The sequence below is a fragment of the Saccostrea cucullata genome, unplaced genomic scaffold (genome assembly GCF_032062105.1).
Source record: "Saccostrea cucullata isolate Sc308-1 unplaced genomic scaffold, CSIRO_AGI_Scuc_v1 ctg688, whole genome shotgun sequence".
Taxonomy (NCBI): Eukaryota; Metazoa; Mollusca; class Bivalvia; order Ostreida; family Ostreidae; genus Saccostrea; species Saccostrea cuccullata.
In genome coordinates this window covers 73,361-97,907 of record NW_026919596.1, presented here as the reverse complement: position 1 = coordinate 97,907, position 24,547 = coordinate 73,361, and the positions used below count along the sequence as shown (strand labels likewise).

Below are 24,547 nucleotides of genomic sequence, written 5' to 3'. Positions count from 1 at the left end.
CTTTACAAACACTGAAACAAATCGGATAGAGATCGAGTTTATAGTTGACTGGTCAAGACTAACTACATTAATCTGACCAGTTTTTTTTTTTAAATAAAATAAGATAGTAATGTTATTTTTACGCAGTATTAATTTCTTTACAGTTTGAACTAAAATAAACCGTATAAATGTCGGACTAAAAAGAGAAAAAAGGAGAAATTTCAAAAAAATAATTTTTTTTAAATAATTCATTGATATTAGCTTAACATGTTGAATCAGTTTATTAAGTGCACATATCAACTTCTTGTTAATTAATATCTTTACTTTTGTTGTTCGTATCCTAATGGTACTTGCTTAAATGAAAGAATTAAATATATTAATCACCTTAATAAAATCCATATTGCAGCTCGTTGCAAAAAATAATGCGTGTTTCGAGTGACATAGCGTGATTTTTCTTGTCCTCACAAACAGTAAATTGATTGCGTTTTAGTTGTACATGATTAACGATTTACAAAGATTATGTAAGATAATATGTTTCCATTTGCGATAACCTTAATTTTCTTGATTCTTCAATTCAAATATGACTAAGTACAAGGACTCATATCCTGTGATGAATTTGTTGAAAACCTTAAGCACATATCAAAGAGAAACGATGTGGTTCCATTGCAAGACTGCCATCATTGTAGAGCTTATCATTCATCAATGTCGGCAAACGAAGGCACATTTGATCGAACACAAAATTTCCTCGACTCTTTCTGTTGTGCAATATGATGAAAAACATTTATTTTTGAATAAATTTCTACTTAACATGTGCAAATAATGTAACAAATATTAACTGATGATTTTTTTCAATGTCCAACAACTAACAATCGTGTAATATTAGTGAACAAATTACTATCAGAATTTCCAATTATTTAGTGAGGAATGATAATAATAAAACGCTTCCCAAAATTCATTGATTTACAGTATGGTTCGATTATCTTATCACTTGATAATATCCGGATTATTCGGAGATTACATTTCCCGTTGAAAACAGTTCGTTGGATTCCACGGATATTTTATTTCCTATCGATAGTGGTTCTTTTCTTTAGGATAGTCGTCGGATTCGGACTGTCCCCGGGAGCTTGACCGGGCGATAGATTTCTGGTAGCTATACAGTTGTTTCTCCAGGGCATAATTCTCAGCCTGCAGGGCCATAATTTCCCTCCTAAAATAACAAGTAAATCAATTTAGTGTACATGCACGTTTTCTGTAATATCAAGACACGTAGATGCTAAATAGTCAGTTATTACCTGTATATGTATGTCTACATAAAAAGTGTGCAAGACTGAGTTTTTGATTGTCATTCTTTTTTTATTTTATCAGTAAAATCGTTTGTATTGGTCAAAACACCTGAATCTTGGAGCAAGAGTTTTCGTATGTCACATATATTCCTTTTGATACCTGCCTCTTTATTGGGGACAACTTTTTTACCTTTTGGCCTTGGCGCTTGGCTTCTTTAAAAAAGCATTTATAAAAAGCATTTAAAATCTTAAATACTTTTAAAAAACATTTATATTCTTAATAAATAAGTTGATGAAACAAATTATCAACATGCAGTCGTTTAAAGTCACTAGTTCACAAATTGAATATTCTATGATCGATCACTGATACAATGACATTGTCAGCAAATACAATCTACCTTCGGTTAAATATTAATATAAAAGTTCTGATGATTTTTTTATATTAATTGTAGGGTTATTATTTATATATTGAATTGTCTACGAATTTTTCCCGACCATGGCAAGGATCAAACAGCTGGTGTGAGCGGTCGATAGGGAATGTTTAAACTCCTCCATGGCACGTGATCATGGCTCTCATGTCACTGTTACGGGTCCGTTCTGCTCTGATACTGAATTTTGATTGTATGAATGGACTTGTGAGCTTGAATACTGTTCATGTTCTCCATATTTCATTGAAAGATTGAAAATTAATGATGAACAGATGTATAAGAAGATTTTTGGATACCTTATTTAACAGAACGAAAACATTTTCAAGAAGTTCATGATGTTACTCTTTATCAAAAGAAAGGGAAAGCAAAAATGTCTAAAAGGTATATAGTTATTATAATTCTTATATACAGTAGAAATAAAAAAAAAACAATAACTTTTTTTCAAAATAACGATTCGTTGCAATAACCATGAATATTCTTCTTTAGTTGAATACCAATTACATAATAGAGAACATTCATTCATTATGTTCGCCTATTTGATACCAGTGAACCTAAAACATGTTCCTAACACTAACAATGCATCAAAATTTTGCATTGTTTGCCTTATTTGATTACGCATATTATGACATAACTGTCATTTAATGCGACAGAAGTAGATAGAATGGAAGAAAAAAAATCAAGAAAATCACATGATCTTCGATTTACTGCTGAATGTAACTTTATAGCTTGCGCAGGCCGTAAGTTATTACTTCTTTGAAGGTGGGATCTTGATTAAGGGTTCTCCATGATTAGAGAGAATACACTGAACTAAATCATTAACTTCTAAAATAACTCTTCTCATCACTCAGTAGGACAAGACAATCAAAGTAAAACAGTAAAAGGTATGGCGGGAGTAACTAAATTATCGACATTGTTCGTTTAGCGTTTTCCAAGAAATTAGTTAGCCTTCTGAGCGGTTAATTTTAATTTGAAGTTATCGGAAAAAAACATACTGATTTACAGAGCTTGCTTTGCTCCAGAGAACCAGAAAAAGCCAAATGGAAAATTTTATTTTATCAAAGCCTCGCTTGTTTAATAATTCAAAATTTCAATATGGAATTTGCAACGTTAATTGCAATAAAATTCTGAATCGCTGTAATAATGTTTTCTTATCAGGAAACAAGGCATTTCCTTTTAGAGAGATTTTACATGGTAAATGTGTCTGTAGTGCATGGAGCCTGCTTTTTTAACGAATCCAAAACATTGTGATTTATTGTAAACAATTTTACACTTTTTGTATATTTCACATGGAAGTTGTTTGTGGAAGATGGATCATTATGACATTAATATATAAGTTACCAGATGTAACATTCAAATTGAAGCGTGAAAATCGTCAATAACTTCCCTTACACAGCAATATACCTTCCCCTGCATAAGGGGCTTATGTCTCTCACTGATTCGATACGCAAGATCGAATAGCTCTTATTGTTCACGTATTAACAAATAAAGGTAAATTATTGACAATCTAATTGATGAAACGAGAATAGTAGCTGTCTCATTTTAAAGTTATCATTGCGTAAGTTCTATTCCCAGTTGTCGATACAATGACCTTGTCAGCAAATACAGTTTATCATTGAGTCAAATGCTGTCTGAAGTTATCCATACTACTTGTTAGGTCATTATTTACACACTGAATTGTGGACGGATTTTCCCGTTATTTCCCGATCATGACAAGGAGCACAAGATGGGAGTGACCGGTCCGCAGGAGATGCTCACTCCTACATGGCATCTGATCCCACATCTGATGTTTAAAATGTTTGTGTTTGCTCTAATCCAAAATTTGTTTTTGTTTAAAGGTCTTTTGAGCTTGAATACTGTTCCTTATCTCCATATATTTCATTCTTAAAAAAAAGAAATACGAGAAATGTTGAAATGTTTAATATCAAACTGGCCAATAGATTTCGAATACTATAGTTTTTTAATCTTATCATTTCACAACTGGATTTCTAAATTGATCAAGTTTGAAAGCTCTCGTCACAATGAATACAGCTGCAAGTTAAAAAATAACCCTGGTATAAACTTTTAAAGTTTTGGACAAGTTTAAAACTTGTAAAAAAAAATACAAATTTAAGGTTAAGGGGATGAAGGACCTTTAGCTGAAAAAATACCTGTCATTTAATTTTTTTCATATTTTGTATATATTTTATTTAGTATGTCCTACATACTATAAAGCAGACATATCAATAGGTTTCTAGACTGATTTCTGAGATATTGAGTGACAAATACCATATCCCACAGTGTCTGAGCGGAGTTTTTATTCTCCGTGTTTCTGGGTCCATTACTCGGTCGATAATTGAAAATTTTCACCATTGATAAAAAATATACCAGCGGAAATGTGTCTTTTAAAATATTTTAGAGTATGAATAGGGTTAAAAATTCGAAAAAACAAAATTCTTTTGTAACACCACATCTGGAGACGGAAATTTACGACTTTTTTTAGGACAACTTAAACCATAAAACAATTAATTTGCAAAAAATCCTATCATTCAATATTTGAATATTTACGTCGAAGTTCAAGGTCGTCATTGTATTGATTAACTGTAAAAATATCGATTGGTGAAGCTGAGCTTAATATTGCACGGGGCAAAGTTAAACGCGTCATGATCATGAGAAAAACGAGTAATGTTTACATTTCTCGAGTACGGGAAAACCCAACTATGACGTCACACATTCCTGAAATAAGCGAAATAAGACAAACCCACAGAACTTTTCCATCAACAACCATGTAAAAATATTTTTTGCGTTCTGAAATTTACAAAATACCCTACCATGTACATATTATGGCCCGTTTTTATGATTTTATACTACCCGTTTTCACCGTGTATGATCTTACTGAACTGAGAGATCCACTATGACGTCAAAGACGCACTGGACGCGCAGAGTAGGGAAACGGCAGAGTGGATTAATCGATTCCGTAATTTGATAATATTTGCAAGAAATTTTGAATGTTTTCAGATATTTTTATACTAGATGGTGAACACAAATAAACAGTCAAAAAAAAAAATACAAGTACTGTGGTTTCAATCTCGTTTTGTACATATTTCATCAGAGATTATGACGTAAATCAACTGAGTCACGTGACCATACATCCTTCATCCCCTTAAGGGGAAAATGATGGTGCCAAAGAAAGGTCTTATTATGAAACACATAGAAAATATGAAGTCATAGTTCCAAGCAATCAAAAGCTAAGGTCAAGGTTAAAGACAGACATACAGGCGGACAAGACAAAGATAGTTCATTACAGAGGCATAAATATAGAAATTATTTAAGATAAAAAAATATAACACCGGCATTTCATCAATATCACTTAAAGAATCACCATCGAATGACTAAGAGTTATTTTAGTAATACACGTACATGTGGGTACTGATTTCTTTTAGAAAAAAAAAATTGAATATTTTAACAAACAGTGATCAATATCATAAAAACTTCAAACAATACAATTTTTTTTAACAGGGATAGATACCAAACCCGTCGAAATTCCAAGTACATAGGAGGAAGCATCTACTGCGGACCGATCGCAGCTGTCGTAAGCCATAGGTATATTGAGCAATTAAGTTTATCATAATAAATATTTTGAACAAAGCTAGACGCCTTACAATTGGTATGAAACAAATCAGCCACAATATGACCATAATGTAGGTTATATTTATACCCCCGCTTGAAAACTTGGAGGGTATACAGTGATCGGGGTGTCCGTCTGTCTGTTACGCTTTGGGGTACCCATCTCTTATCCTGGCAACTCCTCTTTTACCACTGAATGAAATGTAACAGGCCTTTCACAGAATCTTTGTTACAGAGTGCCATTGTGCACCTCTTATTTTAACTTTGATCAGACGCATATTTTGTATTTCCCAAAGCAAAACATCGACACTGCCATTCTTTTTATAAAATCGAAGTGTACCCAACTCTTATCCGCAAATCCTCCTATACCAAGTAATGAAATTTAATAATACTTTCACAGAATCTTTGTTACATAATTTCATTGTGCACCTCCTGTTTTACTTCTTGATCTGTCACTTATTTCGGGTCTCCAAGAACAAAACATGGACTTTGCCTTTATAAGTATATAAAAGTCGGGGGTATCATTTAGTGAGTTCATTGCTCACAGTATCTCTAGTTTCTTGTAAGGTCATTTTAGTGACCAAATATTTTTCGAAATGCTGATGAGGTTATTGAAATACATGTAACATCAAATCGTGCATGTTGTGAGCAGCCTGCTTCGGTTTAAAATACACCGTACTTAGAAAATGCTTTTGAGTATCAAAATTAATTGGGATACACAAACGCCTTATGCAGGTGGTAGCGGACTAAAACTACATGTACATAAATTTTCGAATTTTGACAATGGAAAATCTGAAGTCATCTCGTTTTTCATACTAATTGTCTATTGTCAGTAAAACATACAAATATGACGTGGAAGACTCTGTGGTGTCCATATTTTCAAAATTTACTGGGATATATTTATTGAGTCCACGTGGAGATACCTATTGTTAATTGAGAAAACGGTGTCGATATATATATGAATGTCAAGCTGAAGGCCACTATAAGTGCTTTCTTCTTCTTGTGTAGAAAGTTTTGAATAAAATATAAAAACAGAACAGCTAGTAAAGAAACACAATTAATATCCATCAGGATTCCGACAGTTTGTTGGAATACTGGATCTCCGAGAACTTTAAACGTAAATGTCAACGGGACCTCCAGCATCTTTTTCATTTCGGCTTCAGAGTACTTAGGTGTAGAATCAGTGTGACTTTTAACGACGTTATTTTTAATTGATAACCAATCAAAGATGAGAAAATTTCCTATTTTTTTTATTGAAGAAGCAGTGAGTGTAGCTTAGTTGCATCGCGTAGAATAGCTGCATAATGTGGAGAATTTCCTAAGTTTTGATGTTATATTGGCTTTTGAAAATATTTAAATTTTCTAAAAATTCTTTAAAAAATTTGATGAACCGCAACTGAATTTTACCACTACTAGAATATGCTGTAGCTTCTTCTTAATTAACTGCAGTTAATATATTGGAAGTAAAGATACGGATTGACTACATGCATTAGTTATGCACGGAATAATGTATTCTTTTGATATATTTTAATTCATCTGCCATAGCTTATTGTTTTATATCTAGTGGCTATCATTTTATCGGATATTTGTCAGTCGCCTAGAATTGCAGTATAAATCTAAAATCCTAACCATAGGTTCCTGAGCTAGCCCAAACCTTACCATAATTACCTAAACTTAACTGTAACTCCTGAGGTAAATAAGTAAATAACCTTAACATTTAACCCTTACCTCCTGCTCTCACCCTAAATACCTAACCCTATTGCTAGGCCTGTGTATTTAGGTTTTGGTTATTATATTTTTAAAGATTATACATATATATTTATCTTTAAATGGGTATTTTTCCAGTTTCTAGATTTCATGACCAAAACGCAAAAAAAACAAAAACAAAGAAAAAATAAGAATTTGTGAGATTATGTTTAATTTTTATTAAAGTATAATCATAGACAATATACATGGACTTCATACAATGTAGGACTTAACTGAATGTGTTTTTTTAAGATGTCAACTCTTTCTTCATCGATAAGGTAAACATTGTTTTCATGACCCCTAACTTCGAGCAATCTTTAGGACTTCTCTATATTGCTACACTATTATAACCTTAGTTTGACATATGACCTTTCTATAACTCACAATGGACAGCAGCCAGGGAATATTAGCATTGAATTCCACACTGTTTATATAATGTCATCTCTATTGTATACGATTCATCAGTTCTATAATGATTATATCCAGATTGTTTTAACATTCAGGCGATGCCAGAATTGTTTGCTCAATTTTGCCCTCTTTAGACGGTAAGTCGATTGGACATGTGGAGTGTTTTGGAAAGAAGCCACCCCAGGTCTAATTACGTCAATATCAAATTTTTCAGCATTGGAAACCCTGTTTCAATGCACGGAACTGTACATGCATACCATTTAATTGATTTAAGGAATTTCACTGCATGTTAGATAATGTTCGGAATATTTAATTTAAAGTAAACTCTTAAATCGATTTTAAAGGACAGCATTTTTAGCGTTGCATTGAACAAGTTTAATTTACAACTCGCCAAGAAGCTAACTTAAGTGTCATGTAAAAAGAGTAATTTTTATCAACTATTTGTATAACTTGCTTGTTAGGACCCTAACAGAAGAAAAATTGTCACATTACAGCCTACTATACCTCATATTCCTGATTATTTTCTTCCCTGAAGTCATGTTTATTTTCATAAAGGTAAAGGGTTTATCAATTTTTTAATAATCTCTTTAAGTTTAAAGATTTATAGAAGAGTCACAAAAATGTAAAAAGAGATTATTAGTGAAATAAAAAAAAATCAACCCAATGAAAAGACACATATTAGAGCCTATTAAACCTCAAAGTCTTGATAAATTGATATGCATAATTTTCTTCCTCTGAAGGTAAGTTACTACATGTAAGTATTTTTATTAAAGGTTCATCTAATTTTGCTGGAGTTTCTTTAATTTTAAAAGCTCCCTGAAGAAGCCATGTTTTTCAGTTTTAGTTGATTCGAGATTGGTTACAATTAAAGAAACACTCGAAACGTTCGATCTTCAACCATTACGTGAACGATTTCCACATTCTAATACTCACGTAAAGTTTGCAGACCTAACCTTTCCTTACTTTTTTCAGTGATTATCTTAGACGTTCCCTCTTTTTGGCCCGGGATTCGCGCGGAGTAATTTCATTTCCGCGCTAATTATATTGGGTAATTATGTCACTGATTGTCTGTAGACGATGCCAGAGAGCGAGTGAAATTGTATGGTATTTCAATTAATAATATCCAGGCTACCCTGATCCTAATCAATAATGTAAGCATGATCGACCTGACATCCAATCCTGGAAGCAAGGCTGGTATTTCTTTAACTTCCGCAGGCTCATCAATCTGTTTTACATCTGAACATGATTTGTGAATTCATCGAAGATGAATATATTGGTACACAAATGTTTGATAATTCATTTCGTTAGTTACTATTCCATCTAAACATTATGTAACAATTTGCCCTATATAGATATGAAATATATTGAGATAACGAACAGTATTCAAGCGCAAAAGTACATTAAACAATTCATATTGAAGCAGAGCAAACACGGACCTCCTAAACATCAGAGGTGGGATCAGGTGCCATGGAGGAGACCGACGAAAATTCAGTGTGTTTTATTAAGTACAGGTCTCTGTAAGAATCAGACAAAAGGTGAATCATGAGGGTTCTCAGAATTCGATGATTTTACACACATAGGTTTCTCTTACACTATTAACCATGTATGTAAAATGAAAATTATTTTGGGTCCTGGTTACTATGGAAACATGGCCAAAGAAATTTTCCCTAACAACCGCTCAATTTTCAATGTGGATGGACAAATATATCACTAAACTTAGAGGTTTGAAATAGAATGTTAATATTACCAGAGGGGTTCTTAAATTATGTTATCATAAAGATAAACATTTCAAGTGATAAAACCATGTAATACATAGAATTTTTATTTTAAAATATTTCCCTTACGGGCAATGGAAGATATGCATGTTTTGCATTTTTTGCTGATTCAGCATTTTTGTTAATTTGGGTAATTTTCAAGGCCATATATCTCAAACTTCTGGCACAATACAAGAGTATGGTATATTTTACATAAAGGCAGAGAAATATCCTTTTTAAAATTTAAATTCAAAAACGTGTGTTTTTTAATATTTACATTCGGTTGCCTAGCAACAAAAATGGATGTTTTGATTAAGAGAAAGAGACAAATTGTCAAATATGCGAGTTATTTATGGAATTAAATCTTGTCGGTGGATACCAAAATCAATTTTTAAAGTAAAAACATTTTTCTGAGACTTCTTTATGAATTCAGGAATATTTTGCAAACACTCATCACCATAGCAACAGAAAATTCCCCATAGCAACAAAGAAAATAAATTCACATTTGACATGCACTCATTCACAGATTTGATTATTTTCGTCTAGAAATGATGACTTGGTAAATATTAAAAAATAGTGTTGAACTTTAACAATAGTAGTTTTTGATCTTAATTAATGCATAGCAATATTACTGAGCTTATAACGTTAATAAAATTATGCATTACAAAGAGCTAAAGTTATTCTCTAAAGTCTCTGTACGTAAGCATTTGAGACCAATTCTCCGTAATTATCAAAATTGGTTAGCAACTCGTAGTTACAGATTTGGATTTTTTCTATCATATTAATTTTAAACAAATGTGTGATTGATTGTGAAATTTAGAAGTAATTTTGAATTATAACCTCGGTTGCCATGGAAACGGGATACAAACTTTCTCATTTCTGTAAAGCATGAAAATCTGCTCTTTTCATGAAGATATCTAGAAATGAAAGGAGATTACTTAATTTGTGTTTATTTTTTTTCAAACCAATGCTAGAGATTCAAACAACAATGTTTACGGTTCAATTTTAATTTCACACTTGTTAGTGGTCATGTTAGTAGCTGCAAAATTTGACAGATTGGAGAGCTACAGTGCCACCCATTGAGAAATCTGTATGTTTATTGCGCACAAAAAAGTGCGCTGTTTATCGATTTATTTCTCCATGTTTTTAAAACTATAATCTCAAAATATTACTAATGGTGTATTCCTAGCATAATTTTTCACTGTTTCCACAACAAAACATACCGTATAGTTATTGTTTATAGCCCTCCTGGCCCTGAAATCAAGATCATCGAAAATTTCGAAAATTACTGCCATTTTGATTTGTAAGACAATTCGACCCAACGCGCTTCGTGTAGATGTCAATTACGAAAGTACTTAATTGAAGAGTACGGAATTTTTTTGAAATCTACATTTTTTGCAATTGAGGTAAGAATTTGGAAGAATTAATCCATACAGAAGCGCAACTTTTTGTGTGCAAAAAATAATTAGTTTTTTCAATAGGTGGCACTGTACCTCTACGGTCTATCAATATATTTTTCGGAGAGCTACAGTTCTGCAGCTATAATGTTAGGTACTGGAAAATATCAAAATATGGAGAATTTTGTTGTTTTTAAAGGCATAGTACAAAAAAAAATACAATCATTTACAAATTAAGCATAGAAAAATGAAGGTCAATATCTTATCATATTAAACATTTTAAATAAAAAAAAAATCGGTGGGCAAATGATATGCATAAAAGAATTTTAAAGGTGAATATGGATTTTTTCTGCATTTTGAATAATCTTTGCTTCCCAATTACTTCCCTTGGATATAATTTTTTTAAATAAATAATTATTTCATGCCAGGAGTAAGCCCCTGTGCTTTTTCTTTTCCATTTTTTGGCTTTCATGCATTTAACCCGAGATTCCTCTGCTTTGAAAATTGTGACACCTGAAGGGGCCTCTGCCCTGACTCTCCCCTGACCCCGGTACATTTCGCAATAAAAATATTACATTAAAAACACGTTGATGAGAGACAATGTAGACATATGTCAGGTCAGACAGTGACCGACACAATCTCTACATAACACTGTATGGATACTTAGAGTAGCTTGCTTAGAAGGTTAGATGTTCAAACTAACGTCCCGGGTTCGAATCCCACTGTGGGATGTGAAGACTGGTCCTTCGGATGAGACCCGTGTCGCAGTAGGTGCTGGCATGACAAAGATCCCTCCCTGCTCAATGGCCATCAGTGCAAAGTATAGGACAAAATTTGCAGCTCTCGACCAGCAAGTGGTGGCGTCTCCACGTGAGTGAAGAATTTTCGAGAGAGATTTTAAACAATATACACAATCAATCAATTGAAGTGTACAAATTCTCTTTAATTTTGTGTGTGTGTGTTTTTTTAAACTTGAAAAGCATTAATTTCAAAAGATTACTCAAACTGTGTTTGTAACTTACAATGATATATAGTGTTATTTAAAAGGAGGGTTGTTTTGATGTATTCAATAGGTATACCCGTATACATCAATACACTAAAAATTGTACAACAAAACATAATTATATCTGCACACCGCACTACGTACCCTTTTCAGAATACATAAAACATTATGGTAATACATTGTGAATTAGACGAATTTCCTCTTGAACTGATCAGGGAAAAGAAAATCCTTTAATATTGGGGTTTTCTTTCTTTTTAAGTAGTGATAATTGTATTCTTCAAGCATGTCTCCAAAAAGGATAGAAAATAATGATGACTGCATATTGTAAATATTGAAAATGAATTTCATTGGCTAGGCTTAGCAAAATTGTACATGTTCAATAGAAACTGTAGCACAATGTACATATGTGCTATAAATACTCCCGAAGACCAAGTGACCTCAAATTAGTACAGTTATACTTAGTCACTTAGTCATGTTATTACACAGAATATAAAAAAGAATTATGTAATCTAGGAAAATTTGTGCAACAAGCGAGTGCATCAAGAACAGTGCCTTTCACTTGTTTATACATTATAGAAAATATATGTGCTATACATGTTGCATGTTAAACTCATTATTATACATGTTATATTTGTTACTAAACATGTATAATTGTGAGATATATGTCTCTTGACTTCAATAAACTGAACGCAACTGAGATAAAATTAATAGAATGCCTAATGTCATCAATGTACCTTCATTTTCAAAGAATAAATTCATTTTTAAATGTTTGAAATTAATAAAAAAAAAATGTTTTTTTTTTTATATTTGCAAAATCTGATTTCTACTTCATGCATGCACTATTTAAAATACCAGTACCCACTAGATTTTCTGACTTCAGCATAAATTTGCATGTTTCATTAGTTATCTGTTTACTTTACTGAGATTGGGCTTATGCTCCTATCATGAGAAAAAAACCCAGCAAAATTCAAGAAAGTCGATCAAGGAATTTTGTCGTGGGGCGGGTTTGGGAGGGGGGCAGTAGAAGGCAGGGGGTCCTGGGCTGCACTGAAGTCTCCTGTTGGTTTAGGACAAGGCACTAGTGGGGGTCCACAAATGAAAGATGATTTTAGGATAACGGACATATAAATTTTAATTTTATATACAGCTGTACACTACTGTACATACATGTAGAGGCGATTATAAAGGGTTAAAATCTTCTAACGGGGGGGGGGGGGGGGGTGACCGGCACACCGGCCCTGGATCTGCATTTGTGACATGTATACATCCCTAGGACCTTGCAACACCACAACACCAACAACATAAGAAATTTTGATCATTTTCTTCTTTTCCGTGTAACCACGGAAACAAAGTACACTGTACCAGTGGTTTAAAGTAATATCTTGCTGCTTTTGGAATTTGCTTTCTTGGGTACTATTTACATGTAAAGCTGGAAATTTCTCATAAATAGGCACTGTAAGACGGGTATATAAACAGTTCGATTTTGTTACACCCCATTGCACACTCGAAACTCGTGGCCGACATGTAGTACTCCTTGAGTGGTTTTAAATTTTTTGCGTTTATTCCTTGTTTTTATGTGCATTTTCTGTTTGTAAATGATGTATCGACCTGTATTTTTCATGATACTTTTGTCCTGTTTTGGAAAAAGTACGCTAACTTTGATAATTTCATCACGACCGAGTAGCACGGCTATGTAAGATGTACGTCTACACTTGTCGGATTTTTACAGCAAAATACACTGAAGTCATAAGCGATCTGCTCCTTATATATGGCTTATAGGGAGATCTTTGAAGAACAGGAAATATGGCGGACTATGCCTTTTTATGAGTAGTGTTCAGCTTTAATCAAGAAACTTGTTATTTGACTCACCCTAAATAGTACTTATCTGGAAGAACTTATTAATAAGTTATATTGGATACATGTATCACTTAAGAAATGAAAGAAAAAGTGAGCAAGCTCACATACCCCACGCTTCCCCAAAACTCAAAGTGCTGAAAATCCTAGAAAAATTTAAAGAATCGGAATTTCCCGGTAATATGCACATCTACAAATTGTGTCCTAAATATCTGCAAAGTTTGATGAAATTCTGTGCAGCGGTTTATGAGGAGTTGCGCTGACTAACTGTTCACAACTATATTCAAGATACCCCAAAAATCTAAGTTGTAAAGTGCCGAAATTCCCAGAAAAATAAAGAAATCGGAATTTCCTGGTAAAATGCACATCTATACATTGTGTCTTAATATCTACAAAGTCTGACGAAATTGTGTGCAGCAGTTTATGAGGGGTCGCGCTAACAAAATGTTCATCTGTATATTCAAGGTATGGCCAAAAATCTAATTTGAAAAGTGCCAAAATTCCCAGAAAAATAAAGGAATCGAAATTTCCTGGTAATATGCACATCTACATATTGTGTCCTAAATACCTGCAAAGTTTGACGAAATTCTTTGCAGCAGTTTATGAGAAGTTGCGCTGACAAACTGTTCATCTCTTTATTCAAGGTATGGCCAAATGCCTAAGTTAAAAAGTGCGGAAATTCCCGGGAAAAATAATGGAATCGGAATTTCCTGGTAATATGCACATCTACACATTGTGTCCTAAATACCTGCAAAGTTTGATGAAATTCTGTGCAGCGGTTTATGAGGAGTTGCGCTGACAAACTGTTCATCTCTTTATTCAAGGTATGGCCAAATGCCTAGGTTAAAAAGTGCGGAAGTTCCCGGGAAAAATAAAGGAATCGAAATTTCCTGGTAATATGCACATCTACACATTGTTTCCTAAATACCTGCAAAGTTTGACGAAATTCTGTGCAGCAGTTTATGAGGAGTTGCGCTGAAAAACTTTTCATCTCTATGTTCAAGGTATGGCCAAATGCCTAAGTTAAAAAGTGCGGAAATTCCCGGGAAAAATAATGGAATCGAAATTTCCTGGTAATATGCACATCTACACATTGTGTCCTAAATACCTGCAAAGTTTGACGAAATTCTGTGCAGCGGTTTATGAGGAGTTGCGCTGACAAACTGTTCATCTCTTTATTCAAGGTATGGCTAAATGCCTAAGTTAAAAAGTGCGGAAATTCCCGGGAAAAATAATGGAATCCAAAATTTCCTGATAATATGCACATCTACACATTGCGTCCTAAATACCTGCAAAGTTTGACGAAATTCAGTGCAGCGGTTGATGAGGAGTTGCGCTGACAAACTGATCATCTCTATATTCAAGGTATGGCAAAATGCCTAAGTTAAAAAGTGCGGAAGTTCCTGGGAAAAATAAAGGAATCGAAATTTCCTGGTAATATGCACATCTACACAATGTGTCCTAAATACCTGCAAAGTTTGACGAAATTCTGTGCAGCAGTTTATGAGGAGTTGCGCTGAAAAACTGTTCATCTCTATGTTCAAGGTATGGCCAAATGCCTAAGTTAAAAAGTGTGGAAATTCCCGGAAAAAATAATGGAATCGGAATTTCCTGGTAATATGCACATCTACACATTGTGTCCCAAATACCTGCAAAGTTTGACGAAATTCTGTGAAGCGGTTTATGAGGAGTTGCGCTGACAAAAAAAAAGGACTGACTGACTGACACTCTGACGGACGGGTCAAAAACATTGCGTGGAGTATAATAAGACATCATACCCCCTCCCTTTTAGGGGTAGGTTGGGACCACAAATACATTTAATCTTTCCAAGGCTTAACTGATTTTTGCTTTGATCCCAGCTATGGTGCTCAGGTGAGGGATGTGGTCCCTGGGCCTTTGGTTTCAAATTTTAATTGATGCATATTCTTTTCTGCTTAATTCCCTAGCACTGCTCTTTTTGGAAGAATAAAGTTTGAAAGTTTTGAAATGTGAAAATCTATATTAATTATGACAAAACAATGTCTTTATATTGATCATCAGAGTGAGTTATGTAGAAATGTGATTTTTTTTAAATATAGGATGAAATAAAAACATGCATATTTTACAGTTGAAAGCTTGTTGTGGTTTAGTCCCTGGAAAATGTTTCAAGGCTCTTTTTTCTAATATTTGTTGTACATGTATTTCAACCTTTACATGTAATTTTTATGGCCTGCAGGAACCTTGCCACTTGTTTGTTTAGGTACAAATGTTAACTAAAACACTCTAAACATGTTAAAATATGCCATATTTTTTCAAAATTTATGACATGTTGCCATGGTAACAATGACATATAGCAACCAATTTTTTGCATAACTTTCAATTACAATGTCAAAGACTTTAAAGGGAGTTTTAAGAAATTCAGAGACAGTACATACCACATGTACAGCTCCTCTATAAAATGTTCAGGTCATTATTGATAAAGGCGCTTAATAACTTTTCATGATAGCTACATGCTCATTGTTGTTGCCATGGGTTTACCTTACAAGCATTCTGAGATTATTGCATATAAGCAATGCATGTCCCCTACCGGGTTTCCCCTTTTTCTCTAGAATGTCATTTTATAGTATGCAAAAGTTATGACCAAGGTAAAAGTGTTTGATGTTAAAATTTTGAGGTTCTGCATGACTTTAATTTAAAAAAAAAATAAATAAAACACATAACGGAAATTCAACTCATTTTTTCAACATCTTCTTTTGGCTTCATGTTTACCATGCAATCGCAACTTCTCGGGCCTTTCCGAATGGTGGAAAAACGACCTCGAATGTACATGGTAGACGCCATGACAACCCTCCTTTTTCACGATCTTTGAATTAAATGCATGGAGACCTTTTATCTGTGGAATATGGAGTTTAACTTTATTCAATGTAATGATATTACCTAAGATATACTATAGAAGGGACTTCTAACTCTGTCTATCCTACATTTAAGCACGAACCCGATCTTAAACCATTATGAAAAAATTAAAACGCCATAAATCTGTCAAAAATCAATAAAGCGTAACGACATTCAAACTTAATCTGTAACTCACCAGGATACACTCACATGCCGAAATTCAGCTCAATATCTGCAACCGTTTAGAAATTAAGTTCGGAAACCCATTGTCAAGTAGGACAGACTTACACACAGACATGGGGACAGCTAGATCAAAGGATAGGCTCATAGGAAACCTGTAGCCCTCCAGTTTCATCGGTTGGGGACTTATAAGGGACTTATAAAATACAAAAAATGTACTGATGCTCTTAAATCACTGTGGTCTGTCAAACCCTGAATAATCCTTACAAACATATATGAGTGCGTGTCAAAAGTGGATTTGTTTTCTTTGTTGCTATGGGGAATTTTCTGTTGCTATGGTGATGAGTGTTTGCAAAATATTTCTGAATTCATAAAGAAGTCTCAGAAATATGTTTTTACTTTAAAAATTGATTTTGGTATCCACCGATAAGATTTAAGTCCATAAATAACTCGCATATTTGACAATTTGTCTCTTTCTCTTAATCAAAAGATCCATTTTTGTTGCTAGGCAACCGAATGTAAATATTAAAAAACACACGTTTTTGAATTTAAATTTTAAAAAGGATATTTCTCTGCCTTTATGTAAAATATACCATACTCTTGTATTGTGCCAGAAGTTTGAGATATATGGCCTTGAAAATTGCCCAAATTAACAAAAATGCTGAATCAGCAAAAATGCAAAACATGCATATCTTCCATTGCCCGTAAGGGAAATATCTTAAAATAAAAATTCTTTGTATTACATGGTTTTATCACTTGAAACGTTTATCTTTATGATAACATTATTTAAGAATCCCTCTGGTAATATTCACATTCAATTTCAAACCTCCAAGTTTAGTGATATATTTGTCCATCCACATTGAAAATTGAGCGGTTGCTAGGGAAAATTTCTTTGGCCATGTTTCCATAGTAACCAGGACCCAAAATAATTTTCATTGTACATACGTGATTCATAGTGTAAGAGAAACCTATTTGTGTAAAATCATCGAATTCTGAGAACCCTCATGATTCACTTTTATACACATATTGTCTGATTCTTACAGAGACCCGTACTTAATGGTCTAATAATTAGTGCGACTTCATGATAAATATGTGCTGTCAAGGTTATTGTATCGGCCATAGAACTTACAAAATGATGATTTTAATGATAATTTTAAAAGAGACTGCTGATATTCTTGTTTCAGTAACAGATATATAAGTTTTACTTAGTCCAAGTTCTTTATTGTCCAAATATACTTACATCATTTGGTGTTTGTGTAACCTGCTGACGTCATCTAGACTGTGGTAAGTGGGCGTGGTTAAAAGATGAGAATCTATCCAATGGATGTGGACTGTTACTTTCTGATCCTCAGCCGAGAGAAACTCGCACCGAGGATCTTGAAGCTGGAAAATTAAAAATTAATAACATAGTGCAAATAATAATAAGTAATACTGCCACTCAGAAATGAAACCATAAAAGTCTATATAGTCCCTTATCAGTTGTTTGAACAAAGAAATATTAGTCAGTGCTGTGGTTCCAGTGTAGCTAACTTGGGTCATTTAACATGCAGTTCCCGTTGTGTATTTTTTAAGCTCGCTTGGATATTTGGTGTCTGTTTATATGAATGGAAGTACCTATGTTGATTGATAATAAGTCGTCGATAAATCTTTATGTCGAATTAAAGGATATAGCAAGTACTAGTATTTTCGTTTTCTCACTCACAAGGTGTTGAATACATGCTTTAATAGGTCTGCTAATTGGTACCTATTGAAAATTCGACTGGTTGTTGGAAGACCAGCATGGTCTGCAAAAGCTACATAACACAGATATTGTCAATCAGAAACTCAAACATCTTTTTTATGTCAGTTTCAGAGTACTTGTGTGTACAATCAGAATGTTTTTTTTTTTAGCAAAATAACATTGCAAATGAAATGACAAGGTAAGTAAATTTACGAGTTATATCTTGATTTAAAAAGAAGGTGTAAATGATAACAAAAGCCTGGACGTGAACTTATTGTGGGGAATGGTTGTGTACAAGGTTGAAAAGTCGTAAGTTTTTAAGCTGTTGATTTTGGTAAAACATTGTGATTTCAAATTCTACAGAGATATTATCAATTGGAACTCAAGCATTTTTTAAATATTGTCTTCAGAGTACCTGTGCGTTCAAACAGAATTTTTTTTTTTTGCTTTGAATTGTTGCAATGACCAATGAAAGAGTATATAAATTTACAATTTCCATTTTTTATTGAAAAATTGCCATCAATGACTTTAAAAAGCCTGACTTTAATTTATCGTTTAAATCGATGTACGTTTTGATGCTATTGATATTGGTAAAATTTTGTGATTTCAAATTTTACAAAAAGTACACGTTTTTGATTATCAAAATCTGATTTACATCACTCCACAATGATAATGTACGATATTCATCACCGGTCCTTCGAATGAGACAGTATAAACAGAGATCCCGTGTCACAGTAGGTGATGGCACCAAGAAGACCCTTCACTGCTCAATGACCATAAGTGCCAAAATTTGCAGCTCTCCATGGCAAGTGGTGGCGTCTCCACATGAGTAAAAAGTTCTCAAGAAGGGCGTTAAAAACATATAAAGAATCAATCAATCATATAATATTTTAGTGAGGAGTAAAGAAAGCGGCTTGGTAAAACCTTTACTGAAATTCGCTATGTATCATTGTGAAATTAGGAATTGTAAAGAACTTTATGTTAAGGAATCAAGGATAGGTGTGACAATTCTATTCGATTGTTGGGTGTATTAGTAATATATAAAACTGACGTTTAATTTTGAAGAAGCTACACCTTTTAAAGTGAATTGTGGGTGTAAGTTGGATTACCAGTTCCAAAATTAAATCCCAGTTCCTCTGAAATATGTTTTAAATGATGAACCCTACAAAGACAATGTATTTTCTTGTTTTTTTCAACTGGAATAAGGACAAACTGATTATGTAATCTAACTTTGTTCACCTCTGAATTATTAAAGATTGAAGGATAGAAATGTATTCTTCAAAATTTTTAAAATGTTTAACAAAAAAAGTTAAGTTTACAAAATTCCTTCTTAGGTCTTCATCTTCAAACGTTGCCAAACGTTTTACATAATCTTTGACATAATTAAAGAAAAATAAATTTACCGCTAGTTGATAGAACTTGTTTAAGTAAGAGAATTTTAATATATAGGTATAAAGGTATTTATATGTTATAGTTATAAAGGCTTGATAGTTTTATTTATTACAGTTCTCGGAGACACATAGATATTACAGGTTAACAGTAATAAGTTAAATGCATAAAGTATAGTAAAGAAACTTTTTTCGTTCAAAAAATTCTGGTCCGATCAATTTCTGTAGTAAGACAACCCCCAAAACAAAAACCTAATTAGAGCAAGGGTAAAAGAATATAGAGAGGATAACATTGCCTGAAAGAGCGCATCTGATGCAAGTAAGAAGGACTTCTTGCAAAATAAAAATACGCACATTGTATTAAACGCGATGAGATTGAACATACGGATCATTTCCCGTAATGGAAAAGCAAATTGAATGTTGTAAGAACAAAAATTTTAAGACCCATGGGGCTTATTACTCATTATAGTAAATATGTAGAAATCGGATGCTTAATTCTAAGATAATAGGCGAGAGATGTTGTCTCAGATTGCCTCCTTACACCCAGGCCCGCCGGGAGAACTGTATAATAACGGACGTTGTCACTTGGCAAACAATTTGTTGGCTTTACATTGCACACAGAGAGCACGGAAGACACGACTTAAACTATCACAGCTTTTGGCTGGTATTTCTGACAATCTTTTTTGGGGGGGGGGGCAAATAATGCTTTTAAAAATGTAAGTATCCTTTCAAAACAATTAATTCTTTAAAAATGGGATTAAATGTTAAGAAAAAACAACATTTAGACAAATTTTAATTTTGCATGCTTTTCAATCAAATGCTTTATCATTGTTAGTCAATTTTTGAGACCAACATTTATTTATCTGCATTTTACGAGTCTGAAATTAACAGTTGCACAAGATTGAATATTTTTATGTTGTTTTAGTTCCATTCGAGGATATTTCACTCATAAAAGACGTCACCATCTACCGGCTTCAAAATCAAACAATTACTAGGCAATTAGGGCCATTGAGCAAAGAAGGACCTTTATTTTGTGCCAACACCTGTCGTAATACGGGGTCTCGGTTTTAAAGGTATCTTCCGAAGAACCCGCAACATTCACTTTAAATGCGAAGGAACAGTGACTCCTAATACCTATTTTTTATCGACTTAGGTCAGTCGCGACTGCGACTCGAACCCAGGACCTGCTCAAAATAACGAATTAATTTCTAGGAAGTCTTTAGATATATATCATCTCTAAGAAATATTAGAGAAAAAACAGTTACAGAAAAGTAGTAGCATTTCTTTCATGAATCATTGAAATTATTTTCCCAAGGAAATTTAAAAGCTAATACGGTTTCATGTATCTTTTTATAAACAATTAACGCCTGCTCATCCTGCAGACGTGCAATTCAGTTTCTTCCAAAAAGCCTATAGTCAATCCCCTTGAGCAACTCTTCACGAAAATTGCGCAGTGGTGTCACATCGATGTATTGAAGCATAGTCATTTTTGATGATGTCCTCAATCCATTAAAAGAGATACAAAAAAATAAAAAAATTGTTTAAAAATGAAGTTGATGCAACTTTATAACAAAAGTTATCCTATAACAAAAACCCTAAGGTCAACATATAAAATAGGAGATAGATATCCTTGCAATCAGGTTTTCGATTGAAAAGGTGCTTATTTTTCATTTGGAAAGAATAACTCCTTTATGGAAAAGTCCTTATAAATGTGTAATTTTGAGAAAACAGTGAATTTTGTACACGAAAGTTACAGAATTGATTGATTGTATATTGTTTAACGTCTCTCTCGAGAATTTTTCACTCATATGGAGACGCCATCACATGCCGATGTAGAGCTGCAAATTTTGTCCTATACTCGGCACTTTGGGCCATTGAGCAGGGAAGGATCTTTTTCGTGCCAGCACCTACTGCATCCGAAGGACCGGTCTCCACGTCCCCCAGTTGGATTCGAACCAGCGATGTAAGGATTATCTCCTTACTTCGTAACTCTAGAGCATACGCTCTAACCAATGCGCAACGTAGGAGACCGAAAGTAACAGGAAGAATATGAATGAAACATATGGAGATAACGAACAATTTTAAAGATCAATAGTCCATAAAACAAAACAAAACAGAAGCAGAGCAAATTCGAACCTCCAAAAGATCAGAGGTGGTCTCATGGAGGAGTGGGCATCCCCTACTGATCGTCACACCCGCTGTGTGCCCCTTGTCATGATCGGGAAATAACGGAAAAATCCGTCGTCAATTCAGTGTATGAATAATGGACTAACAATAAGTATGAAAAACGTCAGCATTCATATAATTATTTCTTTTAATCAAAAATAATTTTTACAGCTGTATAATCAAAGCTTTTTACGAACCTACCTCTCTAACCGGTATATTTGTGTGCATTTTGAATCCTTCATCTAAGTCTTCTTGTACATAATAGCGGCTGAACGGACCATTGCTAGCTTTGATTGTAGGACGGTCAACGTCAGTAGATAAAACCGCCAAGTCAAAGCTGACAAGCCGGGTACATTTTCGAGGAACATGTGATACGTCAGTGTAGTAAAGTTTGAAGGCCAGATATTTTCCAGAGATGTCAGATTCTAACATCCAAGCCTGTTTGTCTCTATCGTACATGTGGACACGGTTACGGTTCTTGTTTAATACTGGAAGTGCAGCTTCGCTGATGGAAACAACAGAAAACATGTTTACACGGACTCGGACCGTAGAGCGGCCCCTGGACAGCATATGTATAGTGGATCCGATAATGTAAGGTTCACCATTTCCACTTCCGTCTAGCCACTGTTCTATGTTACCTGACTCAAATGCCTGATTTTCACCTATTCTTATTTCATACTGAACACGACATAGATGGTCAAAGTTTGTGTGCCTGTGAAGTTGAACTGCTACATTACCCTCCGTCTCATGGGTGGGAGTGTTCGGATAGAGAGAGATGCTCCAGTCAAATAATCCAAAACTAAAATAAGGTGTCTCAAGTTTAATGTTACTTGCGTATCGTGCTTGGTAGTCTTTTGGAATTCTGACGAAACATTCCATTGCAGTAGTAACGTGTCTGAGTTCCAGCTCAACGAGGAAATCCCCAGTTTGCTGTATGAATGTTCGTCTCACCAGGTCCTCCAGTGATATGAAAGTTTGGCGCCCTCTGGTGTCGCATTCCTTAGTAAACTCGGACCCTTTTTCGATGAAGGATTCGTTTTTGGTGAAATGCTCGGTGTTAACCATGGTAAAAGCATAATCAACTTTGCATACCACGTGAAGAGAGGCTGTTTGGAGCTTCAGAAACGCACCCAAATGCCGCTCGCTCTTGACAAAACTTACAGTCCATTTTTGGTAGCCGTAGATAAAGTCTTTCGAAAAAGACGAGGGGGCATTCTCTTTAATAAGTTTTGCTGGAAGCTGAAAAGTGAAAACTTCTGTGTTGAATCGGTCGGGGAGTTTCACTATTCGGAATAACTTTGCCATTTTCTGTAAAATAAAATTTTAAATTTATATCATCTTGACCAACTTTAACAAAATGGTTGATTAAAATGAGAGAATAATCAAATGCCTCAATCCATGACAATCCAATTTAATGCCCTATGTACATTCAATTCTCATCGAACCACCCTCTCATTAACATGCAGTAGTGTTAGAAAAAATAAAGCCTTTAAAGTGTCCTCAATTGATCAGAACAACAATGAATTAGAACATTTATGTTGATCGGAACATCATATTATTTATCTGTATGCATCATCGGGATCAATGATGTCGATTTACGCTTGAATAAGAGTTAGGTGGGCCCAAGCTCGCGTTCAGCCTAATCAATAGGTGTTGTTTTAATCCTAAGGTCCCCTTGGAACCATTAATATCACGGAATGCATCATGGACGGTGGGTAATTTCTAGTCTTCACAGAGCTGTCCGTGTTGGGCATTATCATGTCTGGAATATCAATTTTAGTGTTTCCAAGAAGATATGTCTTACACAAAACAGACATCTCCAGATATTTGTTGTTCTTTATGGTCTCAAAAAGTGAGAGCGGTAAAACCTGTTTTTTATGGTCTTATTAACAGTAAGATCAGTAAACATTTTGTGTAGAATATTGTACGCAAACATGCGAGAATGTTAGAAAATAAAATGCTTCATAAACAGAATGTTGCAAAATTGCAATTTCTGAGGGTCGAAATGTATCATCTGTATTAATGCTTCCCTTCATATTCACGATCATTTGATTTGTATCATTTTGAAGTCTTATAACACTATCAGAATGAACAGAAAAGAATTTAATATCACTAATTTGATGTAAAAATAGAGTGATATTCTTTATGTTTAGAGTTCTTATATAACAACAATTTAGTTGTAGAAAGGGTCTAAAGAAGTCTAAAAGTTGGTAAAAATATTGACATTTATTCCAAATGTTCCCATTTTGCACGTGATACTGGCCGATTATCTAACAGACATGTTAAATAATAGATAGAGAATTGCAGTTCAAACAAGTTTGCTATTTTTGTAAGTAATATTTTCCATTGTTGGAATATTTTAATTCATAATAATAAATTCGGTATGTACTTGTAGGAAGATGTATGGAGTAACATGAGAGAGAGAGAGACAGAGAGAGAGAGAGAGAGAGAGAGAGTAATAAGAAGAAAAATTCAAAAAGAAGTTTCAGATACATACCGTTGTTACTTGCTGCAGATAACCAGAATCGTTCGTTCAGAACTTTATTCGATTTTCAGTTCAATTCACTTCAAAATTCAAGGTCTTCTTTCATTCCTGAATCCCACATCAGGCCTATCATGCAACATATAAAGGCTGACAGAAGAAATTGACATTCTAAAAGTAAGTCTTCTCACATGCAATAGAAATGCAATCTTCAGCAGAGGAGTTTGGGAACAATGGGAATGAGGTAAAAACTTTTTAAATGCTTTCGGGAATCTCTTGAGTATG

General features: G+C 33.9%; 1 protein-coding gene across 1 annotated transcript; it reads right to left on the bottom strand.

The window, feature by feature from the left end:
- Positions 1 to 290: 290 nt before the first annotated feature.
- On the bottom strand, positions 291 to 24,547 carry LOC134234007 (uncharacterized). The gene is made up of 4 exons (XM_062716070.1): positions 24,278 to 24,547; positions 21,982 to 23,088; positions 17,747 to 17,889; positions 291 to 1,186 (listed from the first exon to the last, which is right to left on the bottom strand). The coding sequence occupies exons 2-4, from the start codon at positions 23,083 to 23,085 to the stop codon at positions 1,045 to 1,047; spliced, it is 1,389 nt and encodes a 462-aa protein (XP_062572054.1). The 5' UTR covers positions 23,086 to 23,088; positions 24,278 to 24,547; the 3' UTR covers positions 291 to 1,044.

What these genes read in the sequence shown, in the direction of transcription:
- LOC134234007 (XM_062716070.1), bottom strand. Translation starts at nt 23,085, where the DNA reads ATGGCAAAGTTATTCCGAATAGTGAAACTCCCCGACCGATTCAACACA. An exon ending in CAAATATACCGGTTAGAGAG is followed by an intron (nt 17,890 to 21,981) that starts GTAGGTTCGTAA and finishes TTAATTTTCCAG; the next exon opens with CTTCAAGATCCTCGGTGCGA. An exon ending in TTACACAAACACCAAATGAT is followed by an intron (nt 1,187 to 17,746) that starts GTAAGTATATTT and finishes TTGTTATTTTAG; the next exon opens with GAGGGAAATTATGGCCCTGC.